The sequence below is a fragment of the Leptopilina boulardi genome, unplaced genomic scaffold (genome assembly GCF_019393585.1).
Source record: "Leptopilina boulardi isolate dan_hultmark-lab unplaced genomic scaffold, ZJU_Lbou_2.1 LbouV2_332, whole genome shotgun sequence".
Lineage (NCBI taxonomy): Eukaryota > Metazoa > Arthropoda > Insecta > Hymenoptera > Figitidae > Leptopilina > Leptopilina boulardi.
The window spans coordinates 3,842,672-3,864,252 of record NW_026137899.1 but is presented as its reverse complement, the minus strand read 5'-3'; the positions used below and the strand labels follow the sequence as shown (position 1 = coordinate 3,864,252).

At 30.0% G+C, this 21,581-nt stretch overlaps 1 protein-coding gene across 1 annotated transcript in view; it reads left to right on the top strand.

Moving 5' to 3' along the window:
• LOC127285384 (uncharacterized) overlaps window positions 1–12,110 on the top strand; it is a 91,138-nt gene extending 79,028 nt beyond the window's left edge. Inside the window, exon 3 of the mRNA XM_051311365.1 lies at window positions 11,544–12,110. Coding sequence (XP_051167322.1) covers window positions 11,544–12,110 — 567 coding nt within the window. The remainder of the gene's footprint in view (window positions 1–11,543) is intronic.
• Window positions 12,111–21,581: the final 9,471 nt, after the last annotated feature.

The following is a 21,581-nucleotide window of genomic DNA, read 5'->3' as shown; positions in this document are numbered from 1 at the left end:
ACAATATTTTTGCCTGTAAATTAAATGCGATCTTACTTAAAAGGGGGAAAAAGTTTTTTTTCCGCGTCCGAAAGATGTTCCTCAACTTGAGGAAATGGTGTCAAAATTTTAGATTCTATAATCTGTGCCATGTGTGCTCTCATTAGTTTGGATTTAACTGAATACTTTTCAGTAAATGGGTTCCTGCCCAGCGCTGCGCTTGTCGAACGTGCTGAAGATTGAACACCACAACTGGAACCATCACTTTGTTTCTGAAGACAAATGATGCGTACGTTCTTAGTCGGCAGTTTCGGATATCTCTTTTTTATAAAAATTTTTTCATCTTCCGAAAGACTTTTGTATGTCAAATCGGTGAACATACTGTCAAAAATAGTGAGATTTATATTTTCTGATGCACGATTCCTGTAATCGTAAAATCGCCAGTGATTTATACAATTTCCTCCAACAATTTGAATGTCATTATGGTTTGTACATTTAGGCACATCTACATGCTTCATAATGTTATGAACGCTCAGTGTTTGAAAGCCTCCATACTGAAAAATCCTACATGAGCTCCTACGTAAGATCTTATGTACTATCCTTTATAGGATCCTACATAGGTTCAAATGTAGGATCCAATGAAAGAACCTATATAATTTTGTTATGTGAGTATTTGACATAGCTTACTATGTAGGATCCTACGTGAGTTCGTATATAAGTTCTTATGTTCAAATTAATAATTTTTTATTCATAGAATGAATTGTATATATTATAGAAAAGAGAACGTGTTTCTTTATAAAAAGGATTAAAGTTCTAAAAAATCCTTTTTTTTTATGCTTTACCAATAAAATGTTAAATAAAATTAAAGAAATGAGATTACGTTAACCATCGCTACATATTAAATTCTCCCGAATAAAGAGACAAAAAGTATATAAAATTCATGACATTGTTTTATTAAATCAATGCTATAACGTTACAAAATTTGTAATATTCACACACTTATAAATAATACTCAATCCTAAATTTTCTGAATATTAAAAATTCTAACAATGAAATAGCATGTCTTCGCTGGTTTTTAGTTTGTAATTATTAGTTTATAAAAAAACATGTTTGAGTTGTATTATATATTTAAATTATTAACAGTGATCAACGTTGTACTTAAATTACTTGTAATGAAAAATTTGTACAGTTTTCAATAACTACAAGAGATATGGACATGTTTTGGAAGGTTTCAGTGATTCATATAATATGAATTAAATATGGAACTCATATTAAACAGTCTGTGGTTCAAGAACAAGTAAACAAATTATTCGTTTGACTTTATATGCAAAATATAAACGAATACTTTGACTTCGTTATAATTAGTGAATTAGATTTTTAGTCATTCAGAAAATTGTTTTAAATGTCATTAATAAATACAGCTTAATTAAATGAATTATAAAACAGAAAACACAAAAAAGACAAACAAAATTATTATTATGGTTATTATTATGTCCCGGGGTTAAGAGGTTAATAAAATTAATTGAAATACAAATTCGGCAAAGGACAAATATATTCTTCATTCTGCAATTTTGTATGGACGCATAAAGTTTTAATACTGTATGTTGGAAATGCTACTTTGTCAGGATTAATTTGTGTAATCTGTTTCTGCATGCTGCATTTTTCTTCAATGATATTTCTACAAACAAGAATTTGCACTATTACAAATTCTTTTTTATTAAAATCATCCACAATTAATTCATTAATTTTGACATAAATATCATTGTTAAGTTGGGCAAAACTGTTATCAGAACGTTTATTTTCTTTCTGGGAAGACATGTATAGACATCCATTTTTAATCATTTTATTAAATGAACGAGCATGGGAACTTGATAATTCTAACTGTTGAATCCATGAAGCTTCTACATGAGATCCAATTCCAAAATATCTACATTCGGAACTTTGAAGAGTTTTTAGAATTGTATTAGTACCGATGTTATTACAGAATGATTTTACAATTGGCGAAGAATTTTCAAAAATATTGTCTTTTATTTTTGACATGCTGTATTTTAAATTAATAGATCTGCATATTTGATGTTGGACTCCTTTAGCAGAATGAATGACTTGCAAAAGTTCACCATTACCCGATTCAAAACCGTATGCATCGTGAGCCCATAAAGGCCCCCAATTATATACGCTTCTTGCTAAATGTCGCAAGGATTCAACATTGAAGGTCATAGCTACTTTTGTGTACAAAAGCTCTGTGTCATATACAAATTCGTGCAATAATTTATCAGCATAATCTACTTCAACCGTCGAAATGTCCGTTTTTAATAGAATATGCACCGCTTCCACGAGAAAGGACCAATGTATCCACAGTTTGTAATCTAACACATTTTTTAAAACTGGTAGACTATAAAATAACAACCAATTTTCCCAATCTCTAGCTTTCCAAAATTCTCTCTCCGACAAAGGACGGGTTAACTTTGACACATTATGAGGAGCTTTTATTGCTGTTAGAAGTTTGTCTAACTCAATAATGTCACTTTTTCGAATTAACCCCAAAATCCCTTTGCAGCCAAACCATATTTTTCCGAAAAGTTTTGCAACTCCGGACAAAAGATGTAACCGTTCTGGTGGGCAACCGTCAATTATATCAAATCTGATTAAATTAATTAAGGGCGACGGACTTTTAATACCGAGTACTGGTTTTCCACTTTTTTTAATTTTATTCATACATTTTATGGTGTCTTTTTCATTTCTTTCTTGTGTAGGTGGATTAATAATTGGGTATTTTATACAACCAGTCTTCGGGTTTTTTTTGTTTGGCACCCACTCACCAGGATGGAGGCATAAATTACAACCGTATTTCCCATTAAATTGAATAAATCCTTGCATTGCTGGTCTAGCTACAGAATCAACAGAACATAATAAAGGGAAAACTTTGACATTTTTTTCAATTCCCTTTATAATGCATGGGATTCCTTTTGTAGAATGATCATTTATTTTATCGACAAATGGTTGTAAAAATATACGCATTTCTGGTTTATTTTTCCCAAACCACAGACCTGCAAGTATGAGTTCCTTTGTTCTAACAGACATTGGGACTTTATTCACCATTAAAAAAATTGGCCATATAGAGTAATTTGACGATTTAAATAAAGGAGCTCCGTCTGAATTAAAAGTAACAGTGGCATAATTTTGACTGTCATTTTCACTTAAACCAGAGAGAAATTTTCTGTAACATTTACCGTCAAATATGTCTTTAATTCTACCTTTTCCATAAACTCTCTTATTTACAATATAATTATAATAATCATCGTTTGATTGAAGTAGCATTGAAATCGGTGACGAAGTATCCAAGGTAACAAAAAAATCGCTGTTATCATTATTCTTTACTCTAATATCTTTCTGGCATTTAACGCATTTAATAAATTTATCTTTAGCAGTGAATTTTCCCAAATAGACATTACAGTCTTTACAAATTCCGTGTAATTCTGTGCAATTCTTAGGATAAAATAGTTTATCTATTAAATATCGAGTGCTTGGGAGAATCGGAGTTACAAACATGCAATTAATAAGTTTTATCAAATTACAAAATAGCGTTAAAGGCAGAGCATTCACAAGGGAATATCGTATTACCATCATTAATATTTCTCCAAGAGTTTTGTTCACAGGAACATCGACACATTTATTAAATTCTTCACTTTTCATGAAATTGTCAAGGCCATTATAATCTTGTTTTGAAGAAGTTAAGTTCTCAAATACGTCATCTTCAAAATTTAAATCAATGTTATTTAATTCATGGATCAATAAATCTTCATCACCATGGTTGAAAATTTCAATATTTTCCGAATACCTCTAAAATTTGACAAATATATGCTATTTTCAATTAAAGTGTTAAAATTGAGTAAAAAATTTGCCCTCACAATACCTTTAGGACATCCTATGGATATCAATATTTTTTCGGCGGTTTGAATATCCTCAAGATATCTTTGGAACTTATTTGAAATATCAATGGAAATCTCAAAAACATTTTATGGATATCCAAATCGCAGAAGGCGATTATCCTCAATATCCTCAATATCAATAATAAATAAAAAATTAATGACTTTTCTCTTAATTCTACTGAAAGATAAATACCCTCATAATATACTGATATTTCGGGATATCTTGCAGACGTCTTAGATATCGGACAATTAGAATATCGATAAAATGTCCCAAGGATATTTGTGTATTTGCTGAAAATATCCTAGAGATATTCTAATTTTCGAATAGCTCTATAAGGCGTCCATAGGATATCCTGAAACATCCATTGCTGTTCAGGTAGAGAATATGAAAAATATTATATATTTTATTTTCCTATTCCGGACTATCTAAACACAAATAAACTTTATAAAATTTTTTGTGTTTTCATTGATGGATATATTATACTTTTTCATTATATTGTATTATAATTAGATTTTTAATTGATTATTTTAAAAATATTAATTTGGCAATATTTTGTTACGTTACTTGAACCAAAAGTTTTTTATCAATGTTTGAAATAATGGTAAAATGTACATCAGATGTCAGTGAATAATTTCATTTTGGTGAAACAATTTCTTTTTTTATTCTTGCTTACGTAAAGAGAGATAACCGTATTTGAAAAATTTTTTATACATAGATGACCAAAGTTTTAGTTATGAATTTGAAAGTTTTTATTTCTCAAAAGTAGAACATTTTTAATGATACTTATAACTCTAAAATTCTTGAATTCAAAGATTTCGTCAAGAGAAGGAAAGTTAAAATGTTCTTTAACTTTAGAATAATGATAATACAAAAAATGTTTATGAATTTCTGTTTTAAAAATAATAATTTTTCACCAATTAATTTTTTTAATATAAGCATTTTTTAAAAAAAATTTTGTTTTATTTCTTATCTGAAAATAATCACTTAAAGCTTTAAAAAACATTTAGACACGTACAAAATTTAGTAAACATGGAATTTTTGTTCGTTATTTATGTGATATATATAGAAAATCTGGGTAATAAAAAACAAAAGTATATTATAGTTAAAATTGAATTCGCTAAGTACCTCAGAATATTGTAATGATTCTGTTCTGTGTCATCAACTTCTTCATACAATTGATCGAGAATATTTTTAATTTGATCTAAACGGTTTTCATTCTCTACAGGACTTAATATAGGTTCATTCCATTCGAGTGCATCATTTTTCGAACTTATATTCTGTTTAACAATAGGTTTAAAAATTTAATTAGGATTTATTAAATATGATTTTAATTGTGCATTCATTTGTGGCGATCGCAGGCTTCTTTTATTTATTTATTTAAGTTTATTCAAGTTTATCATTTTACATTTTATGTATTAAAGTTGTAAGGGTTTATAATAATTTTGCTACTTAAAAATAAACCATTTACATAACAATATGGTTCACTGTTATAAAACACATTAACTTTAGTAGAATATAATAAAGAATTACTTTAAAATCAATCACACGCGTATTCTACTTTATCATTGATTTTGCCCCTGAAAAACCCTTTCTATACATCAGATAAAATTTAAAATTCAAATATTTCCGGATGTAAACAATAGGTGTCTATTTAATTAAATTTAATAAGTCACCCGAAAGTGAGATGTTTTGGGCATATCTCTAGAACTTTTAAATTTTATGTTATCGCTCATTATGATACCTTAAGAATTTTTTAAATAATTTTTCAATACCATAATTTGACCAATTATAGGGCTTTTTAAATGTATCATGCGTTATATAATTTTTTTAATTATGTAGGAAATGACGAACGTAAGTTAAAGTGGTGAAATCGACAGTTTCTAGTGTGTGATATTGACTGTTTTTTTTAGTTTATAGACTGTAACGTTTTTAACGAAACATTGTGTGTCTTGTGGCTTGCAATAGAAGTAGGTGGGAGTGTAAAGAACTAAAAAATCCATGAAACAATGATGTGCCTCAAATTGAATAAAAACTATGTAGCTTCAAACTTGCGAGACAACTTTTTCAAAATTTCTACAAGTTAGCAGTTAAACTGATATAACTTTTTTAACGAAGGTTTTTGAGTAACGGCACAACGGGATTATATTATCTACCTAATAAGAAGTAATTTAAACCCATACAGGAATGTGTGCCTCCTTTACACAAAAAATGCAATGACTTCAAACATTAAATTTTAAAACGTAACTCAAATCAAAATACCACATATTTGAAAAGCACATGTTGAATTTTGCTTCTAAATGCTCCTAACTCATTGTAATCTCTTCTCATGCATTATAAAAGTATACTGAAAAATAGTTAACCTTTGCACACTTCATTAAAACTGTATAATTAATAATGAATATAAACCTAAACTGTCCGACGCATAGTTTGTGAAGAAAAGTAAGTATTAACTAATAGATGTGTTTAAATCTGGCTGATATTTCTCACTCGAAGGTTTTTGGGGTCGCTGCGACTACTAATCTGAATTTTAAATTTTCCAAAATTCAAAATGGTGAACCCAATATGGCGGACGACTTTTTAAAAAAGTGATCCCATTGGCCTCAAATTTGTTACTTGGGGGTTTTTGATGTTGCTGATTATGAATCTGAACTTTATTTTTCAAAATTCAAAATGGCGGATCCAATATGGCGGATGACTTTTAAAAAAATTGATCCAATTGGCCTGAAAGTCGTTACTCGGGGGTTTTTTGTGTCGCTGACTACGAATCTGAACTTAGTTTTACAAAATTCATAATGGCGGATTCAATATGGCGGATGACTTTTTACAAAATTGATCCCATTGGCCTAAAATTTGTTACTCGGGGGTTTATGGGGTCGCTGATTACGAATCTGAACTTAATTTTTCAAAATTCAAAATGGTGGATCCGAAATTGCAAACAAAATTTTTTAAAAAATTTTTTAAAAAATAATTTTAAAAAATTCAAAAATTGTTATAAACTACATTTACTTATGACTTAATACACAATAGGCCATAAAATTTTTGAAACTGTAGCATTAAATCATTTTAAAGGTGGTAGCGACACAAAAAACCCCCGAGTAACAAATTTCAGACAAATTCGATCAATTTTTTTAAAATCAATTTTTTCCAATAATCCCAGACCCTTTGCCGGGACAATCCATTCAGGATGAATTAAATACATATGATTCTAGCGAATTCATGAAAGAGTTAAAAAAGATGAAATCCAACATGGACGCAATGCAAAAGGAGCAGCGGAAATTCAACGAATGGTTCGATGCAATTGACAATAAAGTAGAGAATTCCAAGATTCAGTTACGAGAAGAAATGGAAGATTTAGAAATAAGGGTAAACAGCGACTTACGGAAGGAAACCAACGAGTTGAGACAAACTACCAACACAAGAATATCGTTGATAGAAAAATTAGTTAAAAAAGCTTTTGAAGTGGAAAACAATAATCAAACTAAATTGATCCACTTAGGTGAGGAACAAATGAAGAGTTTACAAGAAAAACAGGATTCAATGGAGGAACGACTGAGGATCTTCGAAGAATGCACTTTATCCCCAAGTCACAATCACAATGAAATTAGTCCACTTAGATTTAATTGTAAAAATCCATTATACGCGGAGGGATCGTCACCCATGAAATTTTTGGAAGAATTAAAAAATTATTGGCTGATCATTAAACCAACAAAACTAGATGTACCTTATATGCTTAATAACTGCTTAAAGGGAGCAGCAAAGAATTGGTGGGATTTAGTTAAAGCACCCGACGACGGATTACAAGAATTCATGGACAAGTTTAAAAGAAGATACTGGGGAGACAACATACAACACGAAATTAGAACTAGACTAGAATTTGGACACTATCGTCCATCAGAAGATTCTTCTATGACAAGTTATACCCTTGAGTTATTTAGAGAAGCCAAGTATTTAGACCCACCTTTATCTATATTAGAAACCATAAGGAAATTATACCGACATTTTAATGATGATGTGAGAAATTGCGTATTAAGTAGATCCATAAATAATCTACAAGATTTTTTAGAAATTATTGAAACCTTTGATAAGGCAGGACCCATCAATTCTAAAAGAAGGGATAATCCAGAGCTTAAAACCAACCCCGAGAATTGGAGGAGTCGGAAAGCTGAACCTGATAAAACCCCTGCATTAAAAAGGGACTCGAGACAAGAAAATTGGAGAAGCAATGACAGAATCAAACCTAATCCTAATAAAAATATAAGAAATATTCAAAGTATTGAATTGGAAGAAGAAAAGGAAAAGTCTCTTACCGATCAGGAAAACTGAACCATCCCGTGCCACTAAACTCCTCTACGGAAAAAGTGAGCACGGGGCAGACCGAGTTTATAATTAATACTTTTGAATGGAGAGAGGAACTCCTAGAAGAAAATATAAAAACTAAAACTAGAGCTAAATGTCCTAAAATAAAAATCCTTATACAAGGAACCTCCATTGATGCCCTTGTGGATAGTGGTAGCCAGATCTCATGCATTTCCGAAGAATTTATAAAAAGAAATACATCTAAATTTGAATTATGTCAAATTTTACCATTGGTCAATGTTAGTGCCGTGGGTGCTACTGGCGGTAGACCAATCAAAATAAAGCAACAAATATACACTAAGTTAAAAATAGGAAACACTACCTTTGATCAGATCCTATTCATCATACCAAATCTGACTCAAGAATGTATTTTAGGAATTGATTTTTTAAAAGAACAAAAGAGCATAATAAATCTCGACACTGATGCCATAATACTTTACAAGGATGATATCGAAATATCCATCCCATTAATTATAGATGATGCAGATGAGGAAGAAGAAGCGATACTGGAACCCAAGAAAATAAACTTTTTAATCAGTAGAGATGAGATGAAACTCACTAAGGATGCCATCACCTCTAAGATAGATGAAAATTCCCTTATTCATCCAAACATGCGTGAAGATTACAAGAACTTACTATGGAAATACAAGGATATATTCAATAAAAAACCTGGTAGAATATCCTGTTATCATCATAAGCTAAAAATCAAAGAAGGAGAAATACTAAAATCACGATCCTACCCCATACCAATTAAATATGAAAAGGAAACTGGGGAAGGACTGCAACAAATGATAGATTGGAATATCATCAGTCGTGCAGATAGTTCTATTATCAACCCCTTGGTCCCAGTATTCAAAAAGGATGGAAAGATACGACTTTGTTTGGATGCAAGAAATCTCAATTCGGCTTTAGAAGAGGACCACGAAGAAACTAAGAAAATTGAAACTTTATTGCAACGTTGCAGTGGTAAAAAATACTTTTCACACTTAGATTTGAATATGAGCTTTTGGCAAATTCCATTATCAGAAGAATCCAAAAAATATACCGCTTTTTTACATAAAGGAAAGTGTTACCAACATAATGTTACTCCGTTCGGACTAAAAACCAGTACAGCTGCTCTAGTTAGAGGATTGGATAAGGTTCTAGCCAATTTAACGCATTGTGTCATAACATATGTTGATGATATATTGGTGGCGTCAGAAACTGAGGACGAACACTTAAGAGACCTAGAAAACATCTACAGAAGATTGCAAGAACATAATATAACTCTAAACTTCACTAAATGTGAATTTAAAAGGGCAGAAACCAATTTTTTAGGGCATATTATATCACCCGAAGGAATTAAACAAGATCCTAGAAAAATCCAACCTATCAAAGACTTTCTTACTCCCACAAACAAAAAGCAATTACAAGGTTTCTTAGGAGTTATTAATTTTAACTCTAAGTTCAGTCATGAAGTATCCAAAGAAGTCCAACCCCTACTCGATCTACTAAAAAAGGGACATAAATGGGATTGGACTAAAATCCATGAAGAAGCTTTTGAAAAGGTCAAAAATCTTTTTAAGGAAAAAATCTTGTTACACTTTCCTAATTTGAATAAACCATTCTACCTTCAAACTGATGCTAGTGATTATGCATTAGGTGTAATTATCTATCAACTCGATGAAGAAGGAGAACCATGCATCATCACTTGTGCAAGTCGAACTCTTAGAGCAGCAGAGATATCATATAACACAACGGAAAAGGAATTATTAACCTTAGTTTGGACCCTCGGAAGACATCGAGATTTATTAATGGGAAATAAAATCATTCATAAAACTGACCATGCTGCCTTAAAGTTCTTACAATCCTGTAGATGGCTCAGTGGAAGATTAATGCGATGGACTCTAACGATACAAGATTATAACATACACGTAGAATATTGTCCAGGAAAAATTAATATAGCAGCCGACGCTTTAAGCAGATATACTAGGAATCCTGAAACATTACAGTATAATAAAGAAAAAAGAGTATGTTTATATCCATTAGCTAAAAATCTAACTAAAGCCTTTAAGGAAGAGTTCCTAAGGTTAGAAGAATACCAAAGTGAAGATCCTAAACTAAAAACCATCATACCTGAGAAAATAGACAATGTAAAGTATACTATGATCAATAAATTATTATATAAAAGTTGTAGGGGTATCTGGAAATTATACTTACTTGTCCAGCTAATCAATCCTTTAATAAAACGATGTCACGAAACATATGCCCATATTGGAGCAAAGAAATGCCAATTCATGTTAACAGAAGATTTCTATATCCCTAACCTATTAAGAAAAATCAAACGTTATACCAAATCCTGCGATACATGTCAACGAAATAAAATTACCAATTCAAAATTTATCCTACCAACAGAAGTCATAAATGTAAATAAACCCAATGAAGTAATCTTTATAGACTATTACGGTCCTTTACCAACGGGCAGATTAGGAAATAGATATATTCTAGTCGTTTTAGATGGATTCACTAAGTTTGTCAAATTATATCCTTTGAGAAAACAAACTACAGAGGCCACTATTAAAAAATTAAGCCTAGATTATTTTTCAAAGTATGGCAAACCATTAAGGATAGTTACCGATCATGGTACACAATTCACTAATAATACTTGGAAGAGAAAATTAAATTCTGAAAAAATATCTCATACTCTAACTTCCATAAGACACCCTCAATCTAATATGGTAGAAAGAACCAATCGCGAGATATCCAAATTCCTAAGAATCCTGCTTAAAGATCTTAAACATACTAATTGGTATGAAAAGCTTCCAATGGTAGAAAAGATATTGAATGAAATACATCATGATACCACCAATTATACCCCTATGGAGTTACATTTAGGACAAAAACCTACTAAATTCTGGGAATCCCTAATTCCTAGAAACATCAATCCTTCCTTTACCACTAGAGAACAAAAATTACTACTCTGTAGAGAAAATTTTAGACAAAGAAAAAGGACAAATGATACTAAAAACAATAATTTGAATACTCTTCCACCCTATAAGATCAATGATATGGTGTTGCTAAAAGCATTTAATTTATCCGATAAATTCTTAAAAAGGAGCGCAAAGTTTATGTCAATATATGAAGGTCCTTATGTAATCTCTAAAATCGTTAACAAAACTACTTGTATTCTTTCTTATCCCAATGTAAATAAAATCAGAGGGAAATTCCACTATCAAGATATAAAACCTTACCACTCTAATGAAGAAGAGGAAAGAAATTAATTCATATATATGTTACAGATGGATGCATCCACTCAGACAGCTTCGAGCCATTACCCAGATAGAAGAGATATGTGGATACAAGCTAGTCTTGTAAAACCCTTCAGCACAAACATCAAAATAGGCGAACACAGCATTAAAATGGGTACATCTCGAACTCTTTCTAATAAAAGGAAACACCCAAGGAAGAAAAACATGAGTGTCTCCTTAGCTACTACCACCTCCTTGCTCTCCGCTTCTAAACCGGAAACCAAAGATGTTGGAACGGAACCTTTGGATCCCAAAGGCTTCAAGGAAGCATTGGATAAAACAAGAGCCGTAATTAACAAAAAACTACTCAAAAGGTGTCCAGTGCCTCCATCAAAACTAAAAAGAAAAAATAAAATCAATCCGGTCAACCTGCCAATGATCCTAGCCTTGTACAAAAAAGAAAAGATAATGAAAAATAATATTCCGACTCCATCTAGTCCCAAACCTCAATATAGCAATTTTGATGATAACGACAATCTAGTCCTGAATCTATCAGAAGGAGAAAAGGAAGAAATAGACAATATGATTATGGATGTCAATAATAATTTAAATAAATGAGTTTTAATCTTTAATATTTATTTTCTTTTATACCATATCTTAGAATCAAAGAAAATAAGAGGGGGCTATGTAAGTGTTTATAATAATTTTGCTACTTAAAAATAAACCATTTACATAACAATATGGTTCACTGTTATAAAACCCATTAACTTTAGTAGAATATAATAAAGAATTACTTTAAACGCGTATTCGCGTATTCTACTTTATCATTGATTTTGCCTCTGAAAAACCCTTTCTATACATACAGATAAAATTTAAAATTCAAATATTTCCGGATGTAAACAATAGGTGTCTATTTAATTAAATTTAATAAGTCACCCGAAAGTGAGATGTTTTGGGAAATATTTAAATACGCTGGAAAATCAAGAAATGATCGCAGCGGGAAGGAGGAACAGCCAAGCCATATCCTTTTACTTTGGCCTAGCAGAGTTCCGGACGTCTCAACCAATCCGGAGGAGCGCGCCACTTCCAGTCCGCCAGCTTTACTCGGGAGCAAGCCAACGAGCGTGAGCAGAGAGGGAGGTCATCACCGATATACTACAGTTCCAGACAGGTGTAGTGAGTATAATGCATATCTTTTGGTACGCTGTCTAGGCTCAAGAGTATGTATCATGTATTAACGGTGTACGCTGTCCAGGCTGCCGTAACCTTTTTCTCTCTCTCACTCCAGTGCACGCCGCCTAGGCTATTGGAGTTTCAGTCTTGGTACTTTCTCTCGTTGAATGCCGGACTCTGTCTAAATTCGTGTGTTAGGAATAGGACCTTCCTTTCCTTCTATCCTTTTTTATGCCAAATTCCACCCTTTTCTCTTAATGTACGTTGTCTAGGCTATTAAGAGAATCGCAATTGTTCCAATTTAGAGTTCCCTTTCTTTAAAGAAACTCCTCTTCTAGATGCATATGCATATACGCATCTACTTAATATATGAATCTGTGAGACCAGCCAGCTAAGCCCTCACCTTAGGATTCATCACCCATTTCTTGTGCAAGTTTAATTATACCTCTGCATACACATATATATATATATATATATATATATATATATATATATATATATATATATATAGCTTCGCTTACACACATATATATATATTAATAAATCCAATTCTCAACTCCTTAGATTGCAAGTTCAATATTACCTCTGCACCCATTTTTTGTTAGTTTTGTTGCAGGTTCAATAATACCTCTGCATCCATTTTTCAATCAACTTTGTTGCAGGTTCAATTATACCTCTGCCAATTTTTTATCTTCGTCGAAACATTAAAAAATGTAATGAATTCAATTTCTTATAAATTTAGCAAGGACAATTTACTTAAATAATTACTGTAGCGTGTGTGATATGTATATAAAACGAACTCAATTCACTATAATACTATACACACTTGACATACAACACACATACAATTATAGCGTGAATGGTGAGTGTTATATTTAATAAAAAGCATATGTGTATCTTATATTCATTGTGTTTATTAAAAAAAAAAAATTCCTTGGGCCTCAAATTAAAGTTAAAAAATTATAAAACATTAATTTGATAAAAAACGAACCTTTACAAAGTTTACTTAAGCAAGTTATTGTTAAATTTATTTATTTATTTAAGCAAGTTTATTGAAGCATATGTGAAATAAATATAAAAATAATCAAGTGTAAAAGCAAAATATAAATGTTAAATTATCAAAAGTATATGTTGTTAAATTTTAGGATAGGATTAATCTCATATTAGTTACACCGTAGAAAAAATTATACCGTAATAATATATATTTATATTTATTTATATTATTTTATATACTATATTTGCAAACTTGATAACCTCAAAATTTACTTCTGAGGATAAATTATCTTCCAAAGGAAACTTTTTTGTTATATCTTCAGAAGTCGTTTCATTTTCAATTAATAAGTTTTCAATGCCAAATGCAGGTTCTTGATTTTCATTTTATGAAATAATGCCATTATTATAATTGATGTATAAATAAATTGATTTATTAGAAAAATTGTTTTTCAAAAATTTTTTGTTATAATTTAATATAGCAAAAATTAAAATTTTGTTAGCGATTAATTAAAATACATTTTAAGGTTAAGAATTTGTTGTACTTTTTGAAGGACACGTTTTCGACTCCGATATAATGTACATAAAGGAATAGGTTCCTCTGATTGTGGTCCTAAATATTTTAAATATTTATTCGGTGGTCCGTTCATTATTATTATAATTATAATTATAGTTAAATGTATTATAAATTTATTTAAATTTTTTAATCTTTTATGAAATGTATGTACGTAATTTTTTATTTTAGATATCACAATTGTTTAAATTTTCAGATAAAAATTTAGGAAATTAAATCTATAACTATAATAATAGTTTTTGAATTTTTAATTTAATAATGGATTAGTGTTTGTTGTAATTATAAATTCAGTATAAGATAATTATTTTTAATTACTTACAAAACATTTGTTGATTCCTTCAAAAGAATCTTGTTTAAATAAAAAAATATATAAATTCTATTCTGTTTTTTCGATTATAAACGAAATTTCCAAACTGTTTAATAAATTGGAACTGAATGTTTTTGAAAAGTAACTTTTTCAAAATATTTTGCATTTAATTTGAATTTAAAAAAATACAATTACAAATGTTTGACATTATTTTTTATATTTAAATGTCATTATTACAAAATCATAGAACTGTCAAACGTAACTATGGCAAATAACAATAAAATATCAACCGTTGTTACGTGTCTATTGCTTATTAACTTTTGACATGTCCATTGGAATAATTCAACCTCAAAAATGGAAAGTCAATCTGCTGCTACTTAAGAATTATTAAATGAAAAATCTCCAATGTTTGCTCTCGTTCGGTACTTGGATGATGATATTAGGAAAATAGTACCTGTATCCGACATTAAACATTTAAACCAAAAAATTTGGAGGATTTTAGCACAACAAAAGCGTATTCGGTTTGGTTGTCCCAAGAAAATTCCGAAAGCGATGATGGAGATTTTTACAAAGCTAATGTAGTTTTACTGGGTAGTGAGTGCATTGAAATTTATTTCACATATTATTGTATTATAAATAAATTTTTGTTTATTATTTGTTACAATTTGTCTTAAAATAGCCAATTTTTATAGTTTTTATTTTTAAATGATTATTAAATATTATCAAAAAATTATTTATTTGAAGTATTATTAATGATTTTAGCAAGCAAATTAGATTTGGAAAATCAATCCAATAATCGTAGGTTGAGATTACCAAATAAAGAGAATCTCAGTTTCTCTAGTACTATATCTACAGACGCAGAGAATGAAGGCAACGGCAAAAAGAAACAAGTAGTAAAATCAATAAATAATAATATCTCATTTTTATTTATAAATAACATAACCATGTCTCTAAAATATATAATAAAAATAATTCAAAAAGTATAGTATAATAAAATAACATCAATAACAGTTCCAAATACAATAAAATTAATTTATTTATAAAAATTTATTTAGTCCTTCTTTTATTTGAGCAAAAATAAACCGAACTATTTAAATATACAAAAATATAATAAAATTAAATTAATTTTTTCCAAATAAACATAGATTGCAAAAAAAGCGAAAGTGACCAAACATTGTGACTTTGAAAATAACAGAATTATGGAAAAGCACAAAGCTCTTAAAGAGCGTCAATCTCTTGGCAGTTCTACATCAGAAGTAGAGAGTAGCAATGAAGAATCAGATTTTGAAGTGGAAAACTATCTAAACCTAAAAAGAAAACTTGAAAAGTACGAAGAAGTACTAAAGTTAAAAAAACAACGTTTACAAGAAAAAAGTACGAAGGAAACTAATGGTCTTGAAGAGCATATCAGTTCTTTAATTGATTCAGATAATGATACCGGATTAGGAAACAATAATTCTTTTGTCAAAGGTAGACAATAAATTTTATCTCACTTTATTTACATTTAATTAAATAAATATTAAACATTTTTCGTTTTAAAAAAAAATAATTTTTGAAAATTGGATTATTAGCTTATTCTAACCACAAAAATAAAAATTATGTATCTGTCAGAAAAAAACAAATTATTTATTTTCCTTCAAAAATTTATCGATAAAGAAATTTGTTTAAATATATTTTACATAAAGTTTTAATTTAAAAACTGTGACAAAAATTATATGTCAATTGGCAAAGAAAAGAATTTATTGTACTTCAAAATTTTATTAACAAAAGAATTATATAAGAATATTTAAAAAAAATTTCAATTGAAGAATTTGAAACAACATCGCCACCAAGCCATCAGAAATCGCATTCACAATCAGGGCGAGAGAAATCATCTGCTCTACCATGTCCATTAAATAATAATTCGTCAAAAACTTTACAAGAAGGAAATTCTTCTCCAAAATCTGGTTCCGAAAATCCAGAAATTCCCAAACCAGTAAACTTTATTTTATAAATTTTCTTTAGTGATGTATCTGTTATTTTCTATTATAATAGATTTTCTAGTCTTTATTTATGAATGTAAGTTAAAAAATATAATGAAATAAATACTAAACAGCCCGTGTAGAAATTAAATCTGGGCGCTAGCCATCCCCTAGCCGGAAGCCCGACTTACAGCCAGGCCCCGACCAGCGCCCGACTTGTATTGGGGCTAACCTGGGCTTTTTCTACACGGGAGAATTAAGTAAAAAATTTTATTTGGTATTTTCCATAATTAGACCGAAGAAGGTGAGGAAATTCTGATTCCTGGTGCAGAAAGAAATAGAAGATTAATCGATAGAAGTACACTTGAATTTGATGCATTTGCTGGGCCCAATGAAACAATTGATTTGACAGATAGGGAAGTTCCGGAAAATGTAAATACTATATCTCCCCCCTCTCTATCTCTCCCTCTGTCTATATAAATAAATTAATTATTAGTAGCGTACATTTTTGAAATTTATATACGAATTTTTATTAGTAATTGTAATTATTGTAATTTTTAATAAATTAAAATTAATTAATTCAGTTACCCTTTTAAGCTTTAAAGTTAAATCATTTTCTATATTTAAACAATATTCAAATAAACTTTTTCTGAATATTAGAGGACTCAAAACGAACCAAATGAAAGTGAGTCAGATATGATTACTGATCCTGCTAATAAGCGACTTTCTGCATTTGAGTATGTGAACAATGCAATGACAAATCTAAGGGCTTTCCAGCCGATTGCAGAGAATTCAAAATTGGTACATCTTACACATTTTAAAATTCCTTTATTTTTTTAAACATGCTTTTATCGCTATAATTTATATTTATAGGAGATTACAAATAATAGTAATAATTCATAAAAATAATTAATAATAATAATAATAAAATTTGTTTAATTCATAAAGTTAATATAGTTTATCTTAAAAATACTTTAATTATTAAATGTGACTAATTTGTTCAATTATAGATTGATTTCGGAGAGGATATTAATATGCGGAAAGACGTTCTTGAAATTATGCAAACTAAGAAAGATTCGAAATTTGTAAGAAATGTTATGGAACATGTTTGAAGGGACACATTAGCAACTAAATATTTTGATCCGAATCCAAAAAAAGTAAATAAAGATAGGTTACCTGGAGTCACAAGAACACCTTTATCTCCTAAGAAAATTCAAATAGTATATGGTAATTAAATTTGTTGAATAATTCGAGAAGACTTATTTTTAACAATTACTTTTTAATTAGAAGAGAAACCAGTAAAATTTAAACCATTTGATATTTACGTTGTTTATGTGCATGAATTTTTTGTCATTATTAAGAATCTAAGTTTATTTATAATATATTAATAAAATGAAAAAAAAATTTGGACCATTTTCCTTTAATTTTGAATTTTTAATTTAATTTTTGAATTTTTTATTTATTATTTAATTTTTGAAAAAATTAAAAAAATTTGAAATCAATACGGTTGATTTTTAAGAATTATGAAAAAAGTTTATAAAAATTTAAGAATAAAAAATAATTAAAAATCGGACAAGTATGAGTTACATTTGTACCCATATCTACGGTTCCGCATATGAAACTATATACGTTTTTGTTAAAAATTTGTACAAGTTAGAAAAAACTCTTCTAAAATTGTCATTCTTGAAAAAAAAATTATTTAAGTTATTTTCAAACAGCGTTGTTATAATATTATCAGAATTAACTCGAAAAAATGTTATTTAATATTAGAAATTAATAGGGTAAATTTAAGAGATAAATACAAATTTTTTACTCTTCTCCAGATTGTCTTTAACACAAATTGAAAAATGCCAAAGTTGACGATACTAAAATGAGGTTGCGATTAAATGAAACTGGGAAATATATAAGGCAGAAAATTAATGATGAAATAAGAAAAGCGAAAAAATTAAAAAAATGAAGTTGGCTTTGTACTGGTTTAGGCTCGGTCAACCATACACGATCTAACAAGATTTCTACTTCTACTTTAATTCTAGTGTTACATTTTATTTTGTTTCTTGAGCAATTTTTTTTATTTAAGTTTGGCAGAGATTGTTTATTATTAAAATTTATTATACATTTTTCAATTTATAATTTCACATTGAATATGTACATGTAACTGATAATAGTACTCATTAATTTAATAAAGGTTATAATGCATTTATAAAATGTAACTTGATTTTTTCAATTATTCTAATTATTTGACCAAAAATATTTTTTGTTATTTTCATAATAAATCAAAAATATTATCAAATTAAAGCATAATTTTTGACTAATAATGTTTAATATAAAGAAATTTATAAATTTGAGTCCCGTTTCGATAGGTTTCACTATATTGTTATTTAGAAGAATTGGATAATTTTATGTGTTTTCTGAAATATTTAAAATTACATATAATATTTCAAAAGAATAATAAAAATTATTAATTTGAACATAAGAACTTATATAGGAACTCACGTAAGATCCTACATACTAACCTATGTCAAATACTCACCTTAGAAATTATATAGGTTCTTTCATAGGATCCTACATTTGAACCTATGTGGGTTCCTATAAAGGATATTACATAAGATCTTACGTAGGAGCTCATGTAGGATTTTTCAGTAGGGCTGCCTGTTCTCGCACTATTTGTAAGAATGCGTCCAAAGCTTCGTCATCTAACCATGCAGTGTCACTCTTGACAATGGTTAAGCATGGTTTCAAGTTTCTTGGATCCCAAGCTAATATAATCTCTTTTCTTTCTTTCTTCTTTTTTGGTGGCATTTCATCTTCCATACTTAATTCTTCCTTCTTTTCTGTCAAGAAAACGTCCTCGTCTATTTTTACTTTGTCTATCTTTCTTTTGCTTTGGTCTACTTCCAGTTTCTGAACATCAGCAGTAGGTTCTTCCTTAACTGTCGTCTTTTCAAGAATGTATATAGGTTCACGAATCTCCATACTTCTTGAGATGCGGCTATCGACTATTTCTGGAAGAATGCAATTGAAATAGAATCGTGTCAAATATGGTTCCACCATCATTTCCCAAAAAGCATCATCTCTCCATACAAAAATCACTTTCATTCCAAGAGGAGTCCACAATACAAAAAGACCCCAAGTTCTCCTGGTTGTATGCATTTGTCCTTGGATTTGAATGTAGAATGAATGCCTTGTGTTCAGGTGTAGGTTTGGCTTTTATTTGTCAAAGATGTTCTTTAAATCAGGATAAGTCTTTAAAAGAGCAGCAGGTGTATGATCTTCCCCTCTTTGAGGACACTTTATTTCCACAACTCCACCTCTTAAAACGTAAAACGTGGCTTCTTCTTCTGAACCTTCGGACCAAAGGCTTTTAAATCTTTTGGATCAACATTAATAAGACCATCCGGTGATTCTGCCAAATATTCTAATTCAGGATCTATCCAAATTCCAGTTGGTTCAACAGGATGACCTATTTTTTTGATCAATACGTTTCTCGCATTCTTTTCGTTTTCCAGACCGTAAAATGCAGCATTTGAAGGACCCTTTGAAGAGGGGTACAACAATTTCTTTACCAATTTGGCGCATAAAGTTGTCTCTCGTCGTTTACATATTTCTCCAAAATTTGAGGACGTCAACACTTTTCTGTGCAATTCTTTCCATTCATCATTTGAGCTCTGATCAATAGTGCGTTCAGCAACAGAAATTCTATTTTTCTGATAAACTTTTAAAGTTTGGAGAAAAATTTCTTTTTGCGTTTCCAACATGGCTTCTGACATGTCCGGTTTTTCAGCCAGTAGACCGTAATATTCGTCATTAGTTTTGCTGGTTATTTTCTTGTCTCTTTTTTTCTCCATCTTCAGCACAGAAGCAGGTACCGTGTATCCCAAGTGTTGTAAGACAATGGTTTGCAAATGTTTTGTACACCAACCAATTATTGCGCAGTGACATCGGGCACAATAGTTCCCGGTGGAAGAAAGAGTTAGTCTTTTTCCTGCACAATGTTTCCAAATAAGTGCATTAAATGATTCGACTAAATTGGTTGTAGTATCCAATAATATGCTGTCAATTATCAAGAATAATCTTCCATGTAGGCGCTGAAGCTGATCGATAATTTGAAATTCACTTAGTAGAGAAATAACATTCTCTTTGACATCAAAATCGTTGCTATCTGTTGACACCATATCCTCAGAACCATCTTTTTTTCAGCATCATTTATCTGATATACGCAAGGCCATCCACCTAATGAAGCACAGGTTACATGACTACTAAACACGTGATGTGGAATGTTCATTATGTCTTTTTAAGGAGCGCAATTTTTTGATCATAGGATAATGTGCTATCTTCTCTTCTTCTTTTGGCGGCTGCTTTTATTTCTTTGCGAAATCTTTGCAAATTTTCCTTTAAAATGTCACGAGCTTTTGCCATGCGTTTTCTAAGGTTTTTTTTGACGATTCGAGCAGCTTTTTTCCTAATAATATGATGTCCTTTTCTGTTTTTAATAATCTTACTAGCTTTTGTGGCAAATGTTTTCTTCACACGTCGTAATTTCGGAATTACTGTTTTACAGTATTTTGTGCGATTTTTCAGTGCATGGTTGGTACAAGCAAGCTTCTTAACTGTAACTACAAATTCTTTGTATGGGTCAGCTTTTAAAATAGCAGACATTGCACTACTGTCTCCGTCACCAATGAAATTTTTGTAGACAATGCTCCTGTCGATTCCATTGATGAAGAAGCTTTGTCTCTGCTAAAGTTTTTATAGCAGTCGTGGTTGTTGACATTTGTTCCTCCTTTTTCGCATGTTGCACATGTTTTGCAAAATACTCTTAAATCCAAAGGTTTTTTCGTTTCCTTTCCAAAGACGGTCACAGCACCACCAAGAGAACCATAAAGTCCTCCAGCAAAACTTCTTTGCAACCACGCACAGTGGCCGATTTCCCGAAAAACCTGGCCAAAAGTCAAAAAATTTTTTTTAGAAATTTATACTTTTTATTATTGAATATTACAAAGGAGGGTTCACTGCATAATTTTGCGAAAAACAATTACACTTTTTTTATCACCAATTTATTATGTGAACAAGTAAAAGTGATCTTT